The sequence below is a fragment of the Nicotiana tabacum genome, chromosome 21 (genome assembly GCF_000715075.1).
Source record: "Nicotiana tabacum cultivar K326 chromosome 21, ASM71507v2, whole genome shotgun sequence".
Lineage (NCBI taxonomy): Eukaryota > Viridiplantae > Streptophyta > Magnoliopsida > Solanales > Solanaceae > Nicotiana > Nicotiana tabacum.
Genome location: NC_134100.1, coordinates 82,105,133 through 82,125,667, shown reverse-complemented (window position 1 = coordinate 82,125,667; position 20,535 = coordinate 82,105,133). Strand labels below are relative to the sequence as shown.

The window sequence follows — 20,535 nt, the reverse complement described above, 5'->3', positions numbered from 1 at the left end:
GGAATCAGACTCTATTCCCTGTCCATCAAGTCTATTTAATTATTATCCAATTAAGAACTTGTTGAAGTTGCTATTCAAAATACAAAATTAGAAGGGCACCCATTTCCAAAGAATTATATCCTATGCTTTTCACTTTCTTTAGGTAGGAGTAATAATTAATAGGACAACCCTAGTTGGATTAGAATATATCTGGAGGGCATTATTCTACAAATCATACTCAATAATGGCTATACTTTTTCCTGCAAAATAAGATGGAATCCTTTTGGCATGTAATGCCGAAGATAGGTAAGTTTACCTTTTATGAGAAGCCGATCTGAATTAAGTTGCAAGGTATTTCATGAAATTAAGTAATGTTTTAAATAATTTTAACACGTTTAGGCAAAGAGCTTAAAAGCACAATGTAAAATCACAACTAATCTACAGCTTTCATACATTATTTCTATATAGTTAAATATAACTACAATATCATACAACTAAAATATAATTTTTTATACAAATTTTATGCAATATGTCTTTTGTATATTTTGTATCTAATTTATACATAGTAAAAACAAATTTCATATAACTAATTATATATTATACAACTTATCTACAACTTTCATACGTTATTTTTACCCAGTTATATACAACTACAATATCATACAACTTAAATATAATTTTTATACAATATTGTTCAAGTTTCATACAATATTTAAATAAAAAAATAAAATAAAATAATATATATATATATATAAACAACAGAATATAATTTTTCTACAATTTTACTACAACTTTACTATAATTTCGTAAGTATAATGTATGCCCTGTCTTCTTCTGCTTCTTCTTCTTCTTCTTCTTCGAGTTTCAATCTGAAATTCAGCCAAAATCAGGTCTAATCTTCACCAAAACACCCTAAAAAATGAGATATAAACTCCAAATAATATTTTTAATTGTTTGCAACAACACTCAATCCAAATAAATACTGATTTTTGAAAACCCAAATTCGAATTCAAAGCTTCAAAACTTTTTAATGGTTGTCAATGGTGGAATTGCTGCTCTCTTACTGGAATTAGGGTTGGTCTTCGAAAGTGTTTTCTTCTTCATTGAAAGTTAAGCAAGCAATAGATGTAATGGAGGTGTGTGGTAGAGTATTTAGAGCTTGAATCTATAAAAATGGAGAGAGACTTTTGAAGAAGAGTGAAAAAATATAGACTGATTTTTGAAGAAGAATGGGAACAAGCGTTAATGGAGGGATAATGAAGTTTGTGGAGAGAGGAACATGGGTGAGTGCAAGATATGAGTGGGGGTGGAGGGGTGGAGAGAGAAACGTGGGGGAGTGAAAGATACGTTAGAGTGATTTTAGGACACTAATTATTATTATTAGATGCCTAAGAATGTACATAATTGGTAATTGGGTATATTATATGTAATTACATTAAAACTTGAGTAGGGAGGGTAACAAAGATTGAAATAGTGTATAGGAATATAAAAATTCCTAAATATTAAAGATACAAGAGGAGTTGTGGAGAGAGAAAGGTGGGGGAGTGGAAGATACGTTAGAGCGATTTTAGGACACTAATTATTATTATTAAATGCCTAAGAATGTACATAATTGGTAATTGGGTATATAATATATAATTATATTAAAACTTGAGTAGGGAAGGTAATAAAGATTAAAATAATGTATAGGAATATAAAAATTCCTAAATATTAAAGTTAGTTTCTATTGTTGGAAATGTTTGCAAACGAAATTTTAAAACCTACCACCTAATAGTCCCAATATATATATATACTAGGGAGTGTTCATAAAAATCCAAAAAATCGAACCAAATCGAAAATCTAATAAAAATGACCAAAAGAACCGACACCTTTTTACTTTGGTTTGGTTTTGGTTTTGAATTTTAAAAATCGAACAAATTTGGCTTGGTTTTGATTTTAATAAAAATAAATAACCGAAAAAACCAAACCAAATCGACTATAGAAGTAGTTGTTTATGATTTATTATTGCACCTATATATACAAAGTTTTTAAAATTTTATGGTACGTACATATTAATCGTTTGTACTTTTAATCCAGTTCTTTGCTATTATAATATCTAGTTCTTTGCCTTTACGTTCTAGTTGTAGTATTCTTTTGCTAAGTACGAGAATCTATTTCATGTTAAAAATAATCTATTTGTAATTGAATTTTTAAATTATTCATCACTATTGATTCAATTATCATCAATATATCTTGGTAAATGATAGATTTCTCAAAGACCAAGTGGTTTGATAATGTTACGTTGAAAATGTAGTCGCTGAGACATGTATTTGATAGTGTATGCCTCATCTTTAAGAAAAAATCGATAAAAACCTGAAAAAATAAAATAAAAATTGACAAAAATTGAATCGATAAAAAATTAACTTAATTGATTTGGTTTGGTTCCAATATTTAAAAAATCGATTTACTTTGTTTAGTTTCTTTTTAGGAAAAAATTATTCCAAATCGAACCATGAATACCCCTATTATATACTATGTAAATACAAGTACAAGAAAATCTTCTATGCCCAACAGAGAAAGACTGCGGTAAAAGGATGTCCATCTGTTGGTGGCTAGCTCGTACACACAAATATTGGACCTAGGTTTGTAGATTGATCTGGTCTTTCAAATTCCTTTTAAACAAACATTATTGAAGGAAAAATTTTAATTTTTAAAAAAAGATGAAAAACATGAGTGATATTTCTAATTTGTTAGGCCAAACTTTTGGAAGGCGAAAAATACTTTTCTCTCCGAATAGTATATTTTTAGAGATTAGATTATCAAATACTAAAAAAAATAATTTTCAGATAAATTAACCAAATACAAATTGCTGCTCCCTAAAATTATTTTAAAAAAACTTATTTTGACAAATCTTTATAAAAGTTAAAACACATTTCTTTAATGACTTTGATTACAAAAGTCTTTTTTTCCTTCTTGAAACAAAAGCTTCTAAGTGTCTTGCATACGCTATCTACCACAACTTTTTTCATTTTGGAAAAACTAATAAGGGGAATTACATGATGGAGAATCGAACTCTCTCCTACAAGTAAATATTCATATCGTCTAAACTACTAAAACTCCCTACTATCTATCACAACTTGGTAATAAAATTCTTCTAATCTTGTATTAATTTCCTTTGATCTGTTTCATATACCTTTGACTCCGGAATAGCAAAATAACTAAATAAATTATCTTTAATAGGATTTGAACAATAGATCTGCTAGATTTATAGGGCAAAATTTATTTATATTAAATGCTCGAATGATTGCATGACACATAAAATCGGAGGCAGACGAAAGATGAAGTGAGTAGGAACCAAGACCGAGGACAACAACTTCGGTTGGTATCGAGTAGATCCCGAAGGGAACGCAGTCAACGGAGGCAAACAAATATTTTTCATCAGATGATATTTAATGAAGAATATTCCTTAGTATTAAATACGCAACCGTTGCAGAGAATTTTGGCATTCATGGCCTGCCATTACATATTTATCAATGGCCTCCATTATTGTCATTTAAGAGAGGCTTAATCCTAGGATCTTGTTCCCTAAGTATAGCTATAAAAGGGGACTTGAACAACCATTGTAATATACGAAATTTGTAGAAAAACTTATGCTACATCTTGCTATAAAGCTGAATAATCTAATCTTATTTCTTGTCTAATATTGTTCTTATCGCTGTATTCGGAAGCCTTGCTCCCGGAACCAGGCTTGCTATTTCTTTCGATTTTAATGCTAACTCTTACTTTTTATTTAATTTATTTATTACTTTGGGATCAAATCAGTTCGCTTGTCTATAAACCACGTAACAAATTCAACTGTACCGTTTTACGGGTAAATAATTTGGCCTCCAACATGGGGCTTAGACAGCTGCGTGATTGAGTTGATCCATGTGTCTATTACTAACTTGTTTGATTCTTTATTTCATAGCAAAAAAAATGGCAGCTAATGATGTCAACATCACGCACAATATTGAGGCACACAAAAATCTGCCTCACCACGAGGATTCGATCAGCGACAGCTGCAACGAGAGGGACGTAGTTACCCCGATCCATGGCGGGCAGTATCCCCGACATGTGTGGGAGACAACTCCTGATGACGCTGAAGACGAGCACATTTCAGAAACGGTAAGGGTCTTGAGAGAGCAGCAACAGTCCATCATGGGCCATCTCTCAAGGCAAGACCAGGTCATGACAGAACTAAAGCAGGCATTATCAGGCGCTTCCAACAACACGAATGGAAGAGGTCATGTTCCCCCCGGCGCTCCTGTAAATCAAAAAACTCAAAGAGTTGATAATAACACCCCGAGGGGTGAGGTCGGCTTCGACGGAGCCGAGGGGACCGGTAGGGGAGGCAGCGGATCCGGTAACGACACCAGCAATGATCCTTTTAAAACCTAACTCATGTGATTCATGAGGGAAATGAACGAGCGGATGGATCAGAATGCGAAAGAGTTCTATGCTCAAAGGATCAAATTTCGGGCGCACCACTAGTGTTGAAGGGCCCAGACTCGAATAAGTACACCCAATTGCCGTTCAAACCGAGCACAGCACCAGAATTGATTCTGAAACGGTTCAAAATGCCAGACACACCGAAGTATGACGGGAGTTCAGACCCTCAGGAGCACATCACAACTTATATAATATCGGTGAAAGGAAATGACTTGTCCCAACGTGAGATTGAATCGGTCATGCTGAAGAAATTCGGAAAAATCCTAGCCTTAACATGGTATTCACTCTTACCCAAACACTTAATAGATTCATTTAAAATGCTTGCAGATTCTTTCATCAAGGCCCATGCCGGGGCCAGGAAGGTCCAGGCCCGAAAGGCGAACATATTCAGAATTTTGTAAGGAGAGTCGAAATTGTTGCATAAGTTCCTGATCAGGTTTCAAAAAGAAAGGATGTTGTTACCGGATGTGCGAGATGAATGTGCAGGTGAGGCATTTATTGAGGTGTTGAACTCGAGGAGCTCTGACGCTTCCCAAAAGCTGAAAGAAAGCCCGCTCGAGTTCCAAGCAACCACATGGGCGGTGTCTATAACCGTTATGAATCAAAGATGAGGATGATCAGCTCAGGTTCCCGGCATCAACTAAGGGTCGGGATCGAGAAAGGAACAGGGATAAATCAAAAGATGATTTTGATATGGATCAGCGATCTTAGAAGAGCCAATTCTTGACCTACGAGAGGGCCGAAGGACGCGACAACAAAGGGTTCCGGTCAGCGGATAGATTCGCCCATAATAAAAGAACTGACAGCGGCCGGAACAACATATCATTGTAGGACAAAGAGGTATCGGGTTCCCGGGACTCCACTTATCCCAGGCCGTCAGAGTATAATTTTAATGTTTGCGTAGTAGAGCTAGTATCGTCAATGAGAAACATTAAGGAAGCACGGTTCCCGAGGCTAATGAGATCTGATCCCAACTAGAAGGATCCTAATTTATGGTGCAAATATCATGGGACTAATGGCCACCGAACTGGGGGCTGCCGACATCTGCGCGAGGAGGTGGCAACACTATTGAAGAATGGCCATCTCAGGGAATCCCTTAATGACCTGTGCAAGAACAATTACGGTCGCAGTTGAGACTACAAAACTTTCAAAGATAGGGGAAGACTCTCCTCGACTAACTATCAACATAATTTTCGGGAGGGGGGGGGATCAACGGGGATAACGTTCTTGGCAGCCAAGAGACTTATAGCAAGAGTATCGGTAACTTATAGCTAGAGACTCCGGGAGGTCGCCGAAGACGACATCACCTTCACGGAATAAGACGCCGATGGACTTCTTCTTCCGCACAACGATGCCCTAGTAATTTCCCTTAACGTTCTAGATTTCAAGATTAAACGCGTTTAGTTGACCCAGGCATTTCAACCAACATTATTGAATGGAGAGTGATGAAACAATCCAAGCTAACCGGAAGCATCATTCCGGCAATAAAACTCTTCGCCCAGTTCAACTTAGCAAGTATTATAACCCGATGGGATACCTTGTTGCCCATGAACGCCGAAGGGGTTATGAAGACTACCTTATTTTGAAGTACTGGACGGTAACATGGGATACAACATAATTCTTGGCAGACCATGGTTACATGAGATGAAAGCCGTACCATCAACATATCACCAACTGTTGAAATTTCCGACTCTGGAGGGAATTAAACAAATAAGAGGAGATCAACCGGCAGCAAGGGAAATGAACGCGATTTCGGTTTCCAGCACTAAAGGGAAGGAACTCAACTCATAGCAATTATAGGAACTGACGCATGCTTCGGAACCAACCGAAGATGACAAAGGGGGGGAGTTGTCGGAATCCCACCAGGTACCAAGATATTTTTAGGTACCGAAAAAAACAGACGCGACCAAGTCCACGACAGAAGAACTCGAACAAGTGGCTTTGTTTGAAAAATTCCTTAAGAGAAAATTTCACTTGGGGACTAGACTCAACCCCGAGCTCAGGTCAGAATTTATTGATTTTCTTAAAACTAGCGTTGATTGTTTCGCATGGTCACATGCAGATATGACAGGTATCCCGCTAGAGGTGGCCGTGCACATGCTAAGCCTGGACCCAAGCATCCCACATGTAAGGCAAAAGAATCTCTTAATAGCCGAGGTCAGAAACTATTTTGTTAAAGAAGAGGTAACTCAGTTAATTGACATCGGTTCAATCCGGGAGGTAAAGTATCCCGACTGGCTAGCTAATGTAGCTGTAGTTCCGAAAAAGAATAATAAATTTCGAATGTGCATAGATTATAAGGACTTGAATAAGACGTGCCCGAAAGACTCATTCCCACTATCGAACATCGATCAAATGATTGACGCCAAGACCGGGCACGAGTTAATGAGTTTCCTTGATGCCGATTTCGAGTATAATCAAATTACGATGAATCCGGAGGATCAGGAAAAAACTCCGTTCATAACAAACTTTGGCATATATTGTTATAATGTGCTGCCCTTCAGGCTTAAAAATGCCGGAGCCACTTATCAGAGACTTGTGAACAAGATGTTCGAAAAACAAATAGGTAAAATAATGAAAGTATAGATGATATACTGGTAAAGTCTTTGAATGTAGGTGAACACTTAAAACACCTCCAGGAAACCTTCGATATCCTAAGGAAGCACAACATGAAGCTCAACCCCCAAAAATACGCGTTTGGAGTTAGCTCCAGTAACTTTTTGGGTTTCCTGGTGTCACAAAGAGGGATCAAAGTAAATCCCGATAAGATCAAAGCCATCGAGGACATCCCGGACTATCTGACAAGCATGAAGGAAGTCCAATGTCTAACAAGAAGATTGTCCGCTCTAAGCAGGTTCATTTCTCGATCTTCGAAAAAATGTCATCTCTTTTTCTAGCTTCTGAAAAGGGAGAACAACTTCGAATGGACTCCAGAATGCCAACATGCCTTAAAAGACCTAAAACGGTATCTATCAAGCCCTTCGCTACTATCAAAATTGGAGGAAGGCAAACAATTGTTGATATACTTGTTGGTCTCTAAGTAGCGATAAGTGTAGTTCTAGTCTGGGAGGACGCAGGTACGCTATCTCCTGTCTATTATGTTACCAAATTTTTATCGGGAGCGCAAACGCGTTATCAGCACCTCGAAAAACTAGCCTTAGATCTCGTCGTCTCCTCTCGAAAGATTAGGCCATATTTTCAGCGCCACCCGATAACGGATAGCCGTGGTGACAACTTTTCCCATGTGGAATGTACTTAACAAACCTGAGTTGTCAGGTCAACTAGCCAAATAAGAAGGTGAAATAAGTGAATTTGATATTCAGTATAAGCTTAGGGCTGCGATCAAGTCACAGGTTTTGGCCGACTTTGTGGCCGATTTCAGTCCTGGGTTACTGTCTTTGGCTGTGAAAGAGGCGGTGATGGTGTCGGAAAGGACATCAGGAGTTTGTACCTTGTTCACGGACAGAGCTTACCACATGAAAGGGTCCGAGCTTGGGGTGGTCTTAGTCGCGCCCTCGGGAGAGGCCCTGAGGCAGGCCATAAAAACTGTTCCCTTGACTAACAATGAAATAAAGTATGAGGCTTTGATTGCTGATCTTGAACTGGCCTGGGGGGCTAAGCTCCGAGGTCATTGAAATCAAATGCGATTCCTAACTAGTAGTAAATCAAGTATATGGAATCTACGACACAAAGGTGGAGCACATGCAATAGTATGTGATTAAAGTTCAAACTCTACTCGCATGATTCAAGGAGTGGTTGATCACCCATATCCCGAGAGAAGAAAACATAAAAGCAGATGCATTGGCCAATTTGGGATCATCCACAAAAATGAAGGGATCAGATTCCGGTACCGTCGTTCAACTTATACATTCGGTACTGGATGTGGACGGTTATTGTGAAGTAAATACAACCAGTTTGATCTGGGACTGGGGGAATGAGTTCATCGATTACCTTAAGCACGACAAGCTGCCTGGAGACCTGAAGACATCCCAGGAACTTGGCACCGAAGCGGCTCGTTACAGCCTCTTGGGGGGGGGGCAGTTATATAGAAGATAGTTCCAAGGCCCGTTGGCCCGATGTTTAGGAGCCTCAGAGGCAGATTACGTCATGAGAGAGGTTCATGAAGGAATTTGCGAGAATCATTCTGGTGCAGATTCGTTGATGCTAAAATTAGTTAAGGTAGGATACTACTGGCCCCGGATGGAACAAGACGCAAAGCCGTTGGCCTGATGTTTAGGAGCCTCAGAGGCAGATTACGTCATGAGAGAGGTTCATGAAGGAATTTGCGAGAATCATTCTGGTACAGATTCGTTGATGCTAAAATTAGTTAAGGCAGGATACTACTGGCCCCGGATGGAACAAGACGCAAAGCCATTCATTCAGAAGTGTGACAAGTGTCAACACCATGCACAATTAGTGCACCAACCAGCAGAACTCCTGCATTCGGTACTGTCCCTATGGCCATTCATGAAATGGGGGATGGACATAGTCGGGCTGCTGCCACCAGGTCCCGGGAAGGTAAGATTATTTTTTAATTTTAACTGATTACTTCACTAAATGGGTTGAAGCACGCCCTTACCAAAAGATCAATGAATGTGAAGTGGTAGATTTCATATGGGAAAGCATAATTTGCCGGTTCGGAATACCGAAGGAGATTGCCTATGACAACACACCACAGTTCATAGGCTCCAAAGTCACAAATTTCTTGAAGGCCTGAAAATTAAAAGAATCACATCTTCACCATACCATCCAAGCACAAATGGGCTAGTGAAATCAACTAATAAAGTGATTATTCAAAACCACATAAAGAGGTTTTAAGTAGCCAAGGGCAAATGGCCCGAAGAGTTACCAGAAGTGCTATGGGCATACCGGACGACTGCCAAGTCGAGCACGAGGGAGACATCTTTCTCTCTCGTATATGGCGCAGAAGCGTTGATCCCGGTGGAAGTAGGAGAACCGACCTTGCGATACTTTCGGACGGACGAAGAGGCAAATAATGAGGAATTGCTGGTTAAACTAGAGTTTTTCGACGAACGCAGGGACTTGGCGCATATAAGAATGGTGGCTCAGAAATAAAGGATGGAAAGATACTATAACCGGAGGGCCAATCTCCGCTATTATAAAGCGGGAGACTTGGTTTTGAGGAAAGTGACTCAGAACACCCGAGAGTTCAACGTGGGAAAGCTGGGTCCGAAATGGGAAGGCCCCTACCGAATTTCAGCTATGACCAGAAGGGGATCATACGAACTAGAGAATCAATATGGAGTCAAATTACCAAGAAATTGGAACGTGACTCACCTCAAAAAGTATTACTGCTGATGGATCCTGCTTATACTGAACGTATGTGCTTCACTCTTTTTTTCTTTGACCAGTTTTTGTCCAAATTGGATTTTTCTGGCAAGGTTTTTAAGTAGGCAGCAACGGAAAGCATACTACGAAAGGAGTATCATCAACAAAGTTAAGACCTTTAAATGACAAGGCACTGAAACAACAAGCCACTAGGGGATGGTTAGATAATCTTTGGCTCGATGGCAAAGTTCCTAACGGGAAACGAAGCTTGCCATCGAATCGAAGATTATCCAGCCATTCACTAGTATTTTTCCTCAAATGAGCAAGACTTCCAGTGTTCCAATTCGCATTCTTCATATTCAAACACTAGGGGAGAAATAGTATGAGAGTATGGCAACCTGACTGCCACGAAAATCGGGATTTCAAGACCCGGGAACAATAATGTCTCATCGGAAATAGGGGCTTCACATCTAGCCCCGTAGATACAAGTTGTACAAATTAACCACATTTATTGGCAATTTATTTTCTTTCAGCAAATGAATGCTTATGTACTTTTGAAGATAGAAGGAACAAAATGAATTCCTTTTATTTTTATCTTATTTTTTGTCCAAACGATGAATTGATTTTATCATTTGAAAGTTAACTAAAAACATCAAATGCTAATGCCAGAATGAACATGAGACATCCTCTTCAAAAGCACTGTAAACATAAGAGGACCCTCTCTTATGAAACCCTCATAGTAAAGGATTGGTTCCAGAAGAGTTTATTCCCTGAACCCAAAAGCTATCGAAAGAAAACACACACGAAGCCTTACTTAATTCGACACAAAAAGGAATGAACTTTGCACAATACTTAAACAAAAGGTCCTTTTTATTTATCAAACATGCCAAGCGGCATGAATATAAAGATACAAAAGAAAACAACAAAAGAAAAGAAAGCAAAAAGGCTAAACTACGTCCACTAGAACTCGGGGCAAGAGAGGCATGTACGCCCCCGAAAGAAGTAGGCAGATCTGCTGCCGGCGCAGGCTCTTGGCCTTCATCACTATTCTCTTCACGCTCCTCCTCAGTTCCCGAAAACTCGGAACTGGGACTAGAAGCGTCAGTTGTATCAGGCTGAGCCAGGATCTCATGGTACTAAGGCTAAGAGCTGTATTGAGGGAATCGTTTTGTCTCAATCAATCGAGATCACGACTTGTGGTTATATGAACCTTATTTTGATCCATAATCTTCTTATACTTATCTTCTATCCAGGCCCGCTTCTCCTCGGCAATAACTTCTTCAGCTCTGGAGTTCAAATCTGCCTATAAATTATTTGCTCATTCAATGGAGGCAGACTCGCGCTCGGTACAACAAGAGCAACATCTTAAGATTCAACACACTTAGCCTTTGCATCCTAAAGTTATGCATGTAGCCGAGTGGCTTCAGCTCGGCCGCTTCAGCAGCATTCGCTTCTAATACCGGGAGGCGCGCAGTGAATTGGTTTCTCTCGGCCAACAGTTGATCCCGCTCTCACATAAGTCCTTTTTTGTCAAGGATCAATCTCTGAAGGCCGTCGAAAGCAAGAAAGTTGGCATGTAAAACAAATATTAAAGTCACAAACCCTGTTGTAACAGGCAATCACAGTACAAAAAATCGAAATTATTGTGGCGGTTATATTACGGCAGTTCCAAATAACTGCCAAAAAATCTAATTAAAAATGGCGTTTTACCAACTGCTGGAATAAATTATTTTTATAGCGGCAGTTAATTCGTATTGCGGTGGTTAGAAACGCCGTAATATTTTAATCACAATATTTTAACTATTCTCTCAATAAGTTTTAGTATTTCCCCCTCACAATTTGATACTCCCTCCAGAATTCCCCCAATTCCTTCCCTCCATAAGTCTCGTATCTCTTTCCCCCAATTTCTATTTCCCCCAATTCCTTCCCCCGATTCATTCTATTTCCCTCAATAGGTAACAAACTCCCAATTTTCTAACTTCAGATTCTTCTATTTCTTCCAATATGTTTCTCTGGCTAGACGAATCGAGATTCAAATCAGAAATTCATTTAGCAGCTTCAATAATCTTTAGGTAATGACTCATATTTAGTACCAAAAGTTCTTTTCTCTTTATTAGGGTTCATGTCCCCAATTCTGTTCTATTTTTTTGTTCCTCAGTCCGATAATCTATGATTCATTCAGTCAATTAAATATATAACATCCAAAATAGTAATCTATTACTAGAAAAAGGAAAATAGAATGACAATTGCTATTATTAGAAAATATTAATGTTCTAATGGTTTCAGTACTTCTTTCTTTTATTTTTGAGTCCATTTTTTTTATTTTTCTATTCAATTAGTTTGGTATTTCTTAAAATTTTTGCTGCTTTGTTTGGTATTTCGATTGCATGCACTTAATTTTGATATTTTAAGTTGTTGTTCTTGCTAATATTAACCTAAATATTATATATGGGCTTGATAGGTAGCCGAGAGATCAAAAACTGCTAGTGAAGCGATTGGGATCGAGGTCGACAGTAAAACATTTGATAGGTATAGCTCATTTCAGTTTAATTTTGTCCTTTCTTTTAAGCAGATTTATTTTTATTACAAGGTAGATTGATTATTTCTTTTGTCACTAACAGATTAGCAGATCTTTCTGCTATAATAGGTTCAACTTATTTATCAAACGACTACCAATTGTATAGGTAGAAAGATATGTCATTCAAGAGACTTATATGATATGGGAGGAGAAGGAGATAATAAATTTCCTGAGAATGAGCCATTCCCAGTGCAAGACTTAGATTAACACTTTGGGGATGTTAATGATCTGCTTTTGTGTAGGGAGGATGAAACTAATGAAATATTATTTGATCGCGATATTGAAAATGAGATTGGCAAAGATGAACATATTTGAAGAGTCATTGCTAGCCCTTTTCACATTTTAGAAGGAAGCATCTTAATATATTTTATGTCCTTGCATCTAGTTACTTTCTTTCATTAATTAAGCTTTAAGTTATTTTGTCTTGAAGTTTAAACTGGTTTGGTATCAAGGTTTTCTTGTTTTGCTTTATATACCTTTACGTATGTAGAGATGCCGAAGCAAAATAGGGTTAAAGATCAATTCAAATCAGTCAAAGAGAGATCTTCACTTGTTCCAAGGCAGTCATCACAGGCTCAAGCTTCATCTTCAACATCTTATCGAGTCTCTTTACATTCTACACTGCCTACACAACCTACACAACCTGTTATTTCAGTTGATAGAGTCTCTTCGCAGCACGTTGTTCCATCTTCATCATCTGATGGAGTCTCTTCGCAGCATGTTGTATCACTTTCATCATCTGATGGGGTATTTTCTCAGCCCGCCGTTCCATCTTCATCATCTGGTGCAGTCTCTTCACGACAAACTAGACGTAGTACTAGCAATGAAAAACCTCATTGGTTTATCGATGTTATAGGTACATATAAATTTCAAGTGATTGAGTATTCTATTTGTTTTCCTCGTTTAATGTTTTAACTTGACTTTATTTTATTGTAGATGAATGTCAAGTAATAAAAACAATTAGATTGAAGGTTAAGGATGTCCATAACTTGGATAAAGGGTTGCGTATAATTGTAGAATTTGATGAATATCATGCAGCAATTGGGAAATCGGTTGGCCTAATTGCTGGAGTTTTAGGGCAACTTGCAACAAATCCTATGTACTTTCCTATTGGCTTTGAGAAATGGTCATCTATGCCCAAATATTTTGTGGACCGTGTTTTTAATGATATAATAGTGGTAATGCCATCTAAATTCTTTTGTTTAGTTTGTATCTTTTAGTTGTATATGTAAAACTGTAGTAAATTAACTTACTTTATATTTGTGAAGCCTCGTTTTTTTTTTAGGATTGATCAACAAAAGGCAAAGGCATGGCTTAACAGTTCCCTTAACAAAAATTGGAAGGAGTACATGCTTAAACTATGGAAGGAGGCTGAAGATCTATTAATAAGTAAAGAAGATATCATCAAGAACGCTCCGAATGGCATACCGATGGACCAACGGGCACTGTATGTTACTTATCGCTTGAAAGAGGAGACAAAGGTACTTTCTTCTGCTATTGCTTATGCTGCTGCTTCTGCTACTGTTTCTCTACTCTGAAAGATTCTAACCTTAGATTGAATACCCAAAACTAAACTTGCCTAGAAACAGAGACATTGGCAATGTGAACATGTTACTCATCTTTCTTTTATTGGTCTAAAGTTACGCTCAATTGGCTAGTGAGGTAAATCTAGCAAAAATTAGACTAGAGATTAGAGAAGTTATTTTTCTTGTTGCTAAAACTTTTGTTGATGGATCAGGAAAAAAGACAAACCTGTGTTTGATTATCTTCACAATAACATATAACATGATGTAATTCATGAGTTTAAAGTTCTCAGAAGAAGTTCTATATGTATTGTCTTGACGATGGATAAATTCAATCACTGAACTTAAATTTATATTTATATCATAGTAGCTTCTGTTCTGCTTATTTTGGTCTTATGTAATAGAATTTTACCTATTTAATTTGTAGGAGCGTTGCAAGAAGAATGCACATATTCGAAAAAACCAACTTCCTCATACTTGTGGTGCTATGAGTTTGGCTAGAAAAAGGGTTGCAATGGTAGTTTAAGCGATTAACTTAGATAAGATATATATTCTTAATTAATTACTAACATTATTCATTTTAAAAATTTTAGAAGGTGATGGGAAAAGCTTTTGATCGAGGCAAAATGTGAGGGTTTATTTCATTGATGGTCATTGAACTATCTTTCAATTTCACTAAAGTCATATAACTATTTTTTGTCACTTAAAAGTAACTAAACTTTATCATTGTCACTTAAAAGTCATTTTGCCTCAAACCCCTACCATAAATATGACATGACATTAAATTTTATGATAAAAATATAAAAATAAATGCCACATAAGCTAATATGGGTCATACCCATTTTAGATCCATTTATCCTTTAATGTGATTTGATCCATAATCCAAATGAGTTTCGATAAAAAAAATATTAATTCCACATTAGTTTAAAATGATTATCCTATATTACAAAGTTTTGCCTTTTCTGTCACAGCACATTCATAATTATTCTATACTAAAATAATCTATGCTAGCAAATTCTTATTTTATTTGTATGCCCCATCCGAGTTATTTTAAAATACTATTGTATACAATAGTATTTTAACTTCAGTAGAGTTATAAAATGACTCAGATGGGGCATACAAACAAGATAAATTTTTTTTAGTATAGATTATTTTAGTATAGAATAATTATGAATGTGCTGTGACAGAAAAGGTAAAACTTTGTAGTATAGGATAATCATTTTAAACTAATGTTGAATTAATATTTTATTTTATTGAAACCCATTTGGATTATGGATCAAATCACATTAAAGGATAAATGGATCTAAAATGGGTATGACCCATATTAGCTTATGTGACATTTATTTTTGGATTTTTATCATAAAATTTAATGCCATGTCATATTTATGGTAGGGGTTTGAGGCAAAATGACTTTTAAGCGACAATGATAAAGTTTAGTTACTTTTAAATGACAAAAAATAATTATATGACTTTAGTGAAATTGAAAGATAGTTCATCAATGAAATTAACCCCAAAATGTGGACTGAGACTCATAAAAGGAAAGATGGGAGTTATGTAACGGATGAGGCTAGGGTGATTGGGGTAAGTAACATTTTTGGTGCCTTCTGCTGTGAAATTATATTTTATTTTCAGATTGATACTGCTTGTCTAGTGGGTTTCCACATCTATTTCAATATAGAATGAAGTTTCCACAGCTATTTTTAGAGCAACCGCTCTTATATATATTTTGTCTGTAAATCTTTATTACCGTCTAGAAGTTTATGAGTTGATATTACTGAACGCAAAAATCTTGTGTCATTTAGACATTAGGTAGTTGCTTCATTTGGATTCTTGCATTTTGTAATAGCGAAAGAAGCTGAGGAAACTGCTTAAATTAATGTTCTCTTGCAAATCCTTTAACTTTTTTCCATATCATCCTCAACTAATCTCTGTTAATAGAGCTTATATACATTAAAATAAGGAAAAGTAGAGGAATTTGAACATAAACAAGTTCAAAAGAAGGTTGAATTCAATGTGGTTGATCTTTTTAGGACACAAATAAATCAACACCAATAGGAGTATAAGAAGATACATTTGGAGCTGGTGATATTTTCTTGTCTCTGCAGTTCATGTGACAAAATCAAAGAAATGTATGAATAGTGAATAATCCAATACATATTATATCACACTTATTAATTGGAAAGGAGAAGATTTCACTCAAGTGTACCCGAAATAAACTATCGTTATGGAGCTTAAAGTTCAGCGGATCAATCTTTGACCAACTTCCTGCTGTTAGCTTTTCTTCTGTACTTTTACAAGGAGTTTGGAGCCCGGCCTTGGGATGATAAAGATGTTTTTTCGATGTACCAGTCATTTGATCTATTGCTTAATTTATGCTTCTTCAAATTTTGTAGGAAAGAATTGAAGAAATTCGAAGTGAAAGAGCAGAAAGTTTTGATGAACCTTCACCAAATGATGCACTTGGCATAGTATTCGGTCCCGAGCACCCTGATCGTGTTCGAGGTTTAGGCTTGGGTGTAATTTCAACTGTAGCATTCAAACAGACATCTGCGAGATACCGTCGTGGTTATGTGGGTTCATCTAGCACTACCGCTCTAACTCCGGAGTGGCAGCAAGAGATGACAGATGTGGAATCTAAATTAAATGCACTAATTAGCTTATATGAAAGGAACATAGGGAATATCCCCGAGGAGTTTGCTCACTTATTTTCCACTCCTCCACATGTATAAGTTCTCTTGCTACATTAAAATTTTAGTTATTTGCTTTTCTTATGGTTTTTTTTATAACATAAAGTGGTTTCCTAGGCTGTGTAGTTATATTTTTGGGTGATTAAACTCATTGATTTCAATGTGATTTCTGTATATCCAGTCCTAGTTACATGATAGAATGCGTTGAAATATGTGAAATCATGGTAGTTTAATTGATGATGCCTGTTTTTAGTAGAATTTGCTTGTTGGCATAGGTTAAAACTCTCCATTATGTGAATGCAATTGGCAGAATAAGTATGCTCTGGTATGTGATTTTGTTGTCTTTGAAGAATTTCTGATGCTTTGTGCTTTTTTATGTATACAAACTGCGTGAAGTTTTGGCTTATCTTCCTGGTAATTTGTTTCATGTGTAAGTAATAAATGATGGATGATGAATGTTCGAGGAATTGAAATTAATGTTGTGGAGTGAGTCATGAGTGCACAATGCTGGAATTTTAGGACTTGATCAGCTTGATCAAGTCTTGAAGACTCAAGAGCATGAAAATTACCGGTACATGTAATTTCCACGTGTATAGCTGCAGAACTCTTTCAACACTTAGGAAGTTCTCACTACTTCAGCTCACCGGTTAAAATTTTAGTTATTTGCTTATTGACTGTATTTTTTTTTTCAGGCACCAGATTTAGGAAGTGGTGCACCATCAACAATTGAACAAAAAAGATCTTTAAATGAAAGTAACAATGATGTTCGTCCAAGTGTGAATTAGTGATTATTTTGTAGGATCAACTATGAATCTTTTGGATATTACTGTTGAAATACACTTTGAAGCATTAATATTTGGATGATGTAATTTTGGTATACTTGTGTTTTATATAATGAATATTTTTCTTATTTAATCTTTTATATTGGGTTTAAATGATTATGAAGTGCTATAGAAGTTTAAAAGCATAGCATTCAATAGATAGGATTGTAAATGTGAAAAAATAGGATTGTGAACAGACTGCGGTTATAGTAGCAGTAAAAATTAAAATTACGGCGGTTTGAAACCGCCACAATATGCAACAAAAAAAAAGCCGCATTAAAACGATTAAAATACGACGGTTTTCAAATGTAATTACGGCGGTTTGACTAGAACCGCCATAATATAATTTTGGCGGGCGGGATTGTGACGCTTTTAAAAGCCGCCGTTAATGTGTATTACGGCGGTTCGAAACTGCCATTATATGTTAAAATAACCACCGTAATAACTCCATTTTCTTGTAGTGCGAATAGAAACAAGCAGTATAAAAACATGTACAATAACATTGTTGCATCGTGCATGGAGTTATTTAACATACACTCCCCTGGAAGAGAGTGTATTTTCTTCTTATCTTTCTCTGAAGCCAGCGACTTTAGATAATTGGCGAGCTCCACTGTCCTGGACGGCAGGTGTCACTGCTTTGACATCGAGAGAGAGAGACACTCCTCCCTTGGGGATCTGCAGAATGGGGTGAATAGTTGTTCCCCAAATTCACGTGGTCAGGGGACTAGGGAGGAGGGACATCCTCCTCTCGGCGTCTTGGCCGGTGGGGGAGATATAGCAGTTGTTAGTGATGAAGGCACAGTTGGTGTAGATGAAGACGAGGATGATGGTGTTGTAGGTTGAGAAGCAGTTGCGGCAGAGGCAGTGTTGTTTGTTAGTTGCTCACCAACCGAAGGCAGTAGAGGCCCGATACTCGACCTCATAGTACCGGAAGTAGCAATTGGGACTGAAAAGAGAGAATCAACATTGTCTACTAAGTCAAATTCTCCCTAGAGCGCTCGGACATCGCCCTCGGTTGGGGTTCTAAGCTCTCCAGATTGAGCATTCTATTGAGCTGATAAAGATCGTTGTCTACTTTGGAGGGAAGCCTCTTCATCACTGGCTTTTCCATCATCGTCAATAACCACAGTGGCTGCGTCTGGCTTGGGCGTGGCTTTCTTTACTTTCTTATTATTACCCCCGACTGAGGAAGAAAATCGCATTTTTGTTTGCTTGTTCTCTAGTCGAGGAGTCCGAGAAGAACCACATGCACCGGAAGCAAACCCGAGGTCACCGGTCTAGGTAAGAGCCTCTTGCAACAACCTCGTAGCCTCTGTGGGATTGACCAAAACATCCTCCTCAGGGGAGGAAACAGAATTGTGCGGGAGAGCTGAATCAAATAAAAAGGTATAGTTAACATGTTTTCTCACGTACAAAGGTGGAATGAATGAGGAATCAGTTTACCGTGGTTCTTGGCCCTCCACCCGTATTTGGGGGCTAACTCCTTTCACCAACGGGTCTTTGGCGTGGTGATGTCCAGAGTCTTCTGAACCCATCGGTCCAGGCCTTCAACCCTTGGTGTTGTCCACCGAGTAGCTGAAATAACGAAAGAAAAAGGGTTAGCAATGACATGGAACAACCTTTTTTCGAAAAAAAGAGGTAAATTCTGAACTTACATGAACGATTCCAGGATTCGGGGAAATATGGAGTCGTGGCCGGGATGATATCCCTGGTAGCAATGATGACAAACCGCTCCATCCATCCACGGTCATTGTCATCATCCATGCTGGTAAGCAAAGCATGGTGGCCACACTTGCTGAAATTTATTACTCCCCAGCGGAAGATTTTGGGGGAGTAAAGGTTCATCATATATGACAAGGTAAGGGGCTCCTTCGTTTCCAGGCACAACCGCCACAGACAGGCCACCGTTCGCCATACTGAAAGGCCCACCTAAGACAAACAGACTTGGTACCGGTAGCACAATTCCAAAATTACGGGGTCAAGTCCCCCGATCAAAGAAAAATGGACCCAAAGTGAAGAGATACGTGTAAACATACGTAAAACTCTTCTTAGTGAAGGTCACTCGCTCCATCAGGTCAGGGGCAATGATATTTAGGGCATGACAATCACAATCTTCCTTCACAACAGTAATACTGGAAGGGGGATAGAGGAAGGGTATCTACCAACAGCCCAAGTTCGAGGGTTTGAAGTAGGGAATTTCTCTTCAAAATCTTTAGCAGTGTTTAGATGTTTATGGATGATGGTGCTCACCGTGAGAGGATCAACATCAACATCAACCTCTTTATCTTTGCTCCTCTTCGGACCTCCATCGAATAGAAGACCAGAGTTTGGAAGAATTAGTATAAGAAGCCATAATGATAAGACAATGATAAGAGTTTTTTTGAAGAAGATAAAAAAGATATGAAAGTAGAAGGAGATTATATGCAAAAACTTAAGGAAGCTTATGAAGTTGTTAGAAGTGAAAGAAGAAGAGTGATGCATATAAGTAAAGGTATAGGCGGCTAAAATCGTGGTCATAATTATCTCGAGAACCGACAAAAATATTGCTAAATCGTGGGATAATATGTGTTCGGGGTATTAAATGCGAGGAGACATGCGTCTAATCAAGCGTCAGAAACTTTTCAGAAGGGTTCAGAAAATTTTTCGACAAGAAAGGAATCTTTACCAACTTCCCGATGATACAAAGATATGCCACTGGAAATCAGGGGGACTATCAATATAGGGTAAAATTGGTTTATATTAAATGCTCGAACGATGGCATGACACGTGGAACTGGAGGCAGATGGAAGATGAAGCGAGTAGGAACCAAGGCCGAGGACAACAACTTCTATTGGTATCGGGTAGATCCCGAAGAGAACGCAGTCAACGGAGGCAAATGAATGTTTGTCATCATATGACATTTAATGAAGTATATTACTTAGTATTAAATACGTAGTAGAGAATTTTGACATTCATGGCCTGCCGATACATATTTATCAATGACGTCCATTATTGTCATTTAAGAGATACTTGATCTTAGGATCTTGTTCCTTAGGTATAGCTATAAAAGGGGACTTGAAGAACCATTGTAACATATGAAATCTCTGGCAAAACTTATGCTACATTTTACTATTAAGTTGAATAATATAATCTTATTTTTTGTCTAATACTGTCTTATCGCTGTCTTCGGAAGCCTTGCTCTCGAAACCAGT

General features: G+C 37.6%; 1 protein-coding gene across 5 annotated transcripts; it reads left to right on the top strand.

Annotated features, from left to right (window-relative positions):
- The first annotated feature begins 11,564 nt into the window (after positions 1–11,564).
- On the top strand, positions 11,565–16,697 carry LOC107783952 (uncharacterized). 5 transcript variants are annotated; one of them, XM_075242269.1, is made up of 8 exons: positions 11,565–11,807; positions 12,197–12,264; positions 12,804–13,169; positions 13,250–13,491; positions 13,582–13,794; positions 14,264–14,353; positions 14,433–15,417; positions 16,230–16,697. In XM_075242269.1, exons 3-7 carry the CDS (start codon positions 12,806–12,808, stop codon positions 14,466–14,468), a joined length of 945 nt encoding a protein of 314 aa, XP_075098370.1. In that variant the 5' UTR covers positions 11,565–11,807; positions 12,197–12,264; positions 12,804–12,805; the 3' UTR covers positions 14,469–15,417; positions 16,230–16,697. The 5 variants fall into 5 exon arrangements, with proteins under 5 accessions (XP_075098370.1, XP_075098368.1, XP_075098369.1 ...); XM_075242267.1 differs by having other exon boundaries at positions 14,430–15,417; XM_075242268.1 differs by having other exon boundaries at positions 12,357–13,169; positions 14,430–15,417.
- The last annotated feature ends 3,838 nt before the right edge of the window (positions 16,698–20,535 follow it).

Coding starts and splice junctions, on each gene's coding strand:
- LOC107783952 (XM_075242267.1), top strand. CDS start 12,806: ATGCCGAAGCAAAATAGGGTTAAAGATCAATTCAAATCAGTCAAAGAG. Junction 13,492..13,581: donor TTTTTAATGATATAATAGTG/GTAATGCCATCT, acceptor ATATTTGTGAAG/CCTCGTTTTTTTTTTAGGAT. Junction 14,354..14,429: donor CTAGAAAAAGGGTTGCAATG/GTAGTTTAAGCG, acceptor TAAAAATTTTAG/AAGGTGATGGGAAAAGCTTT.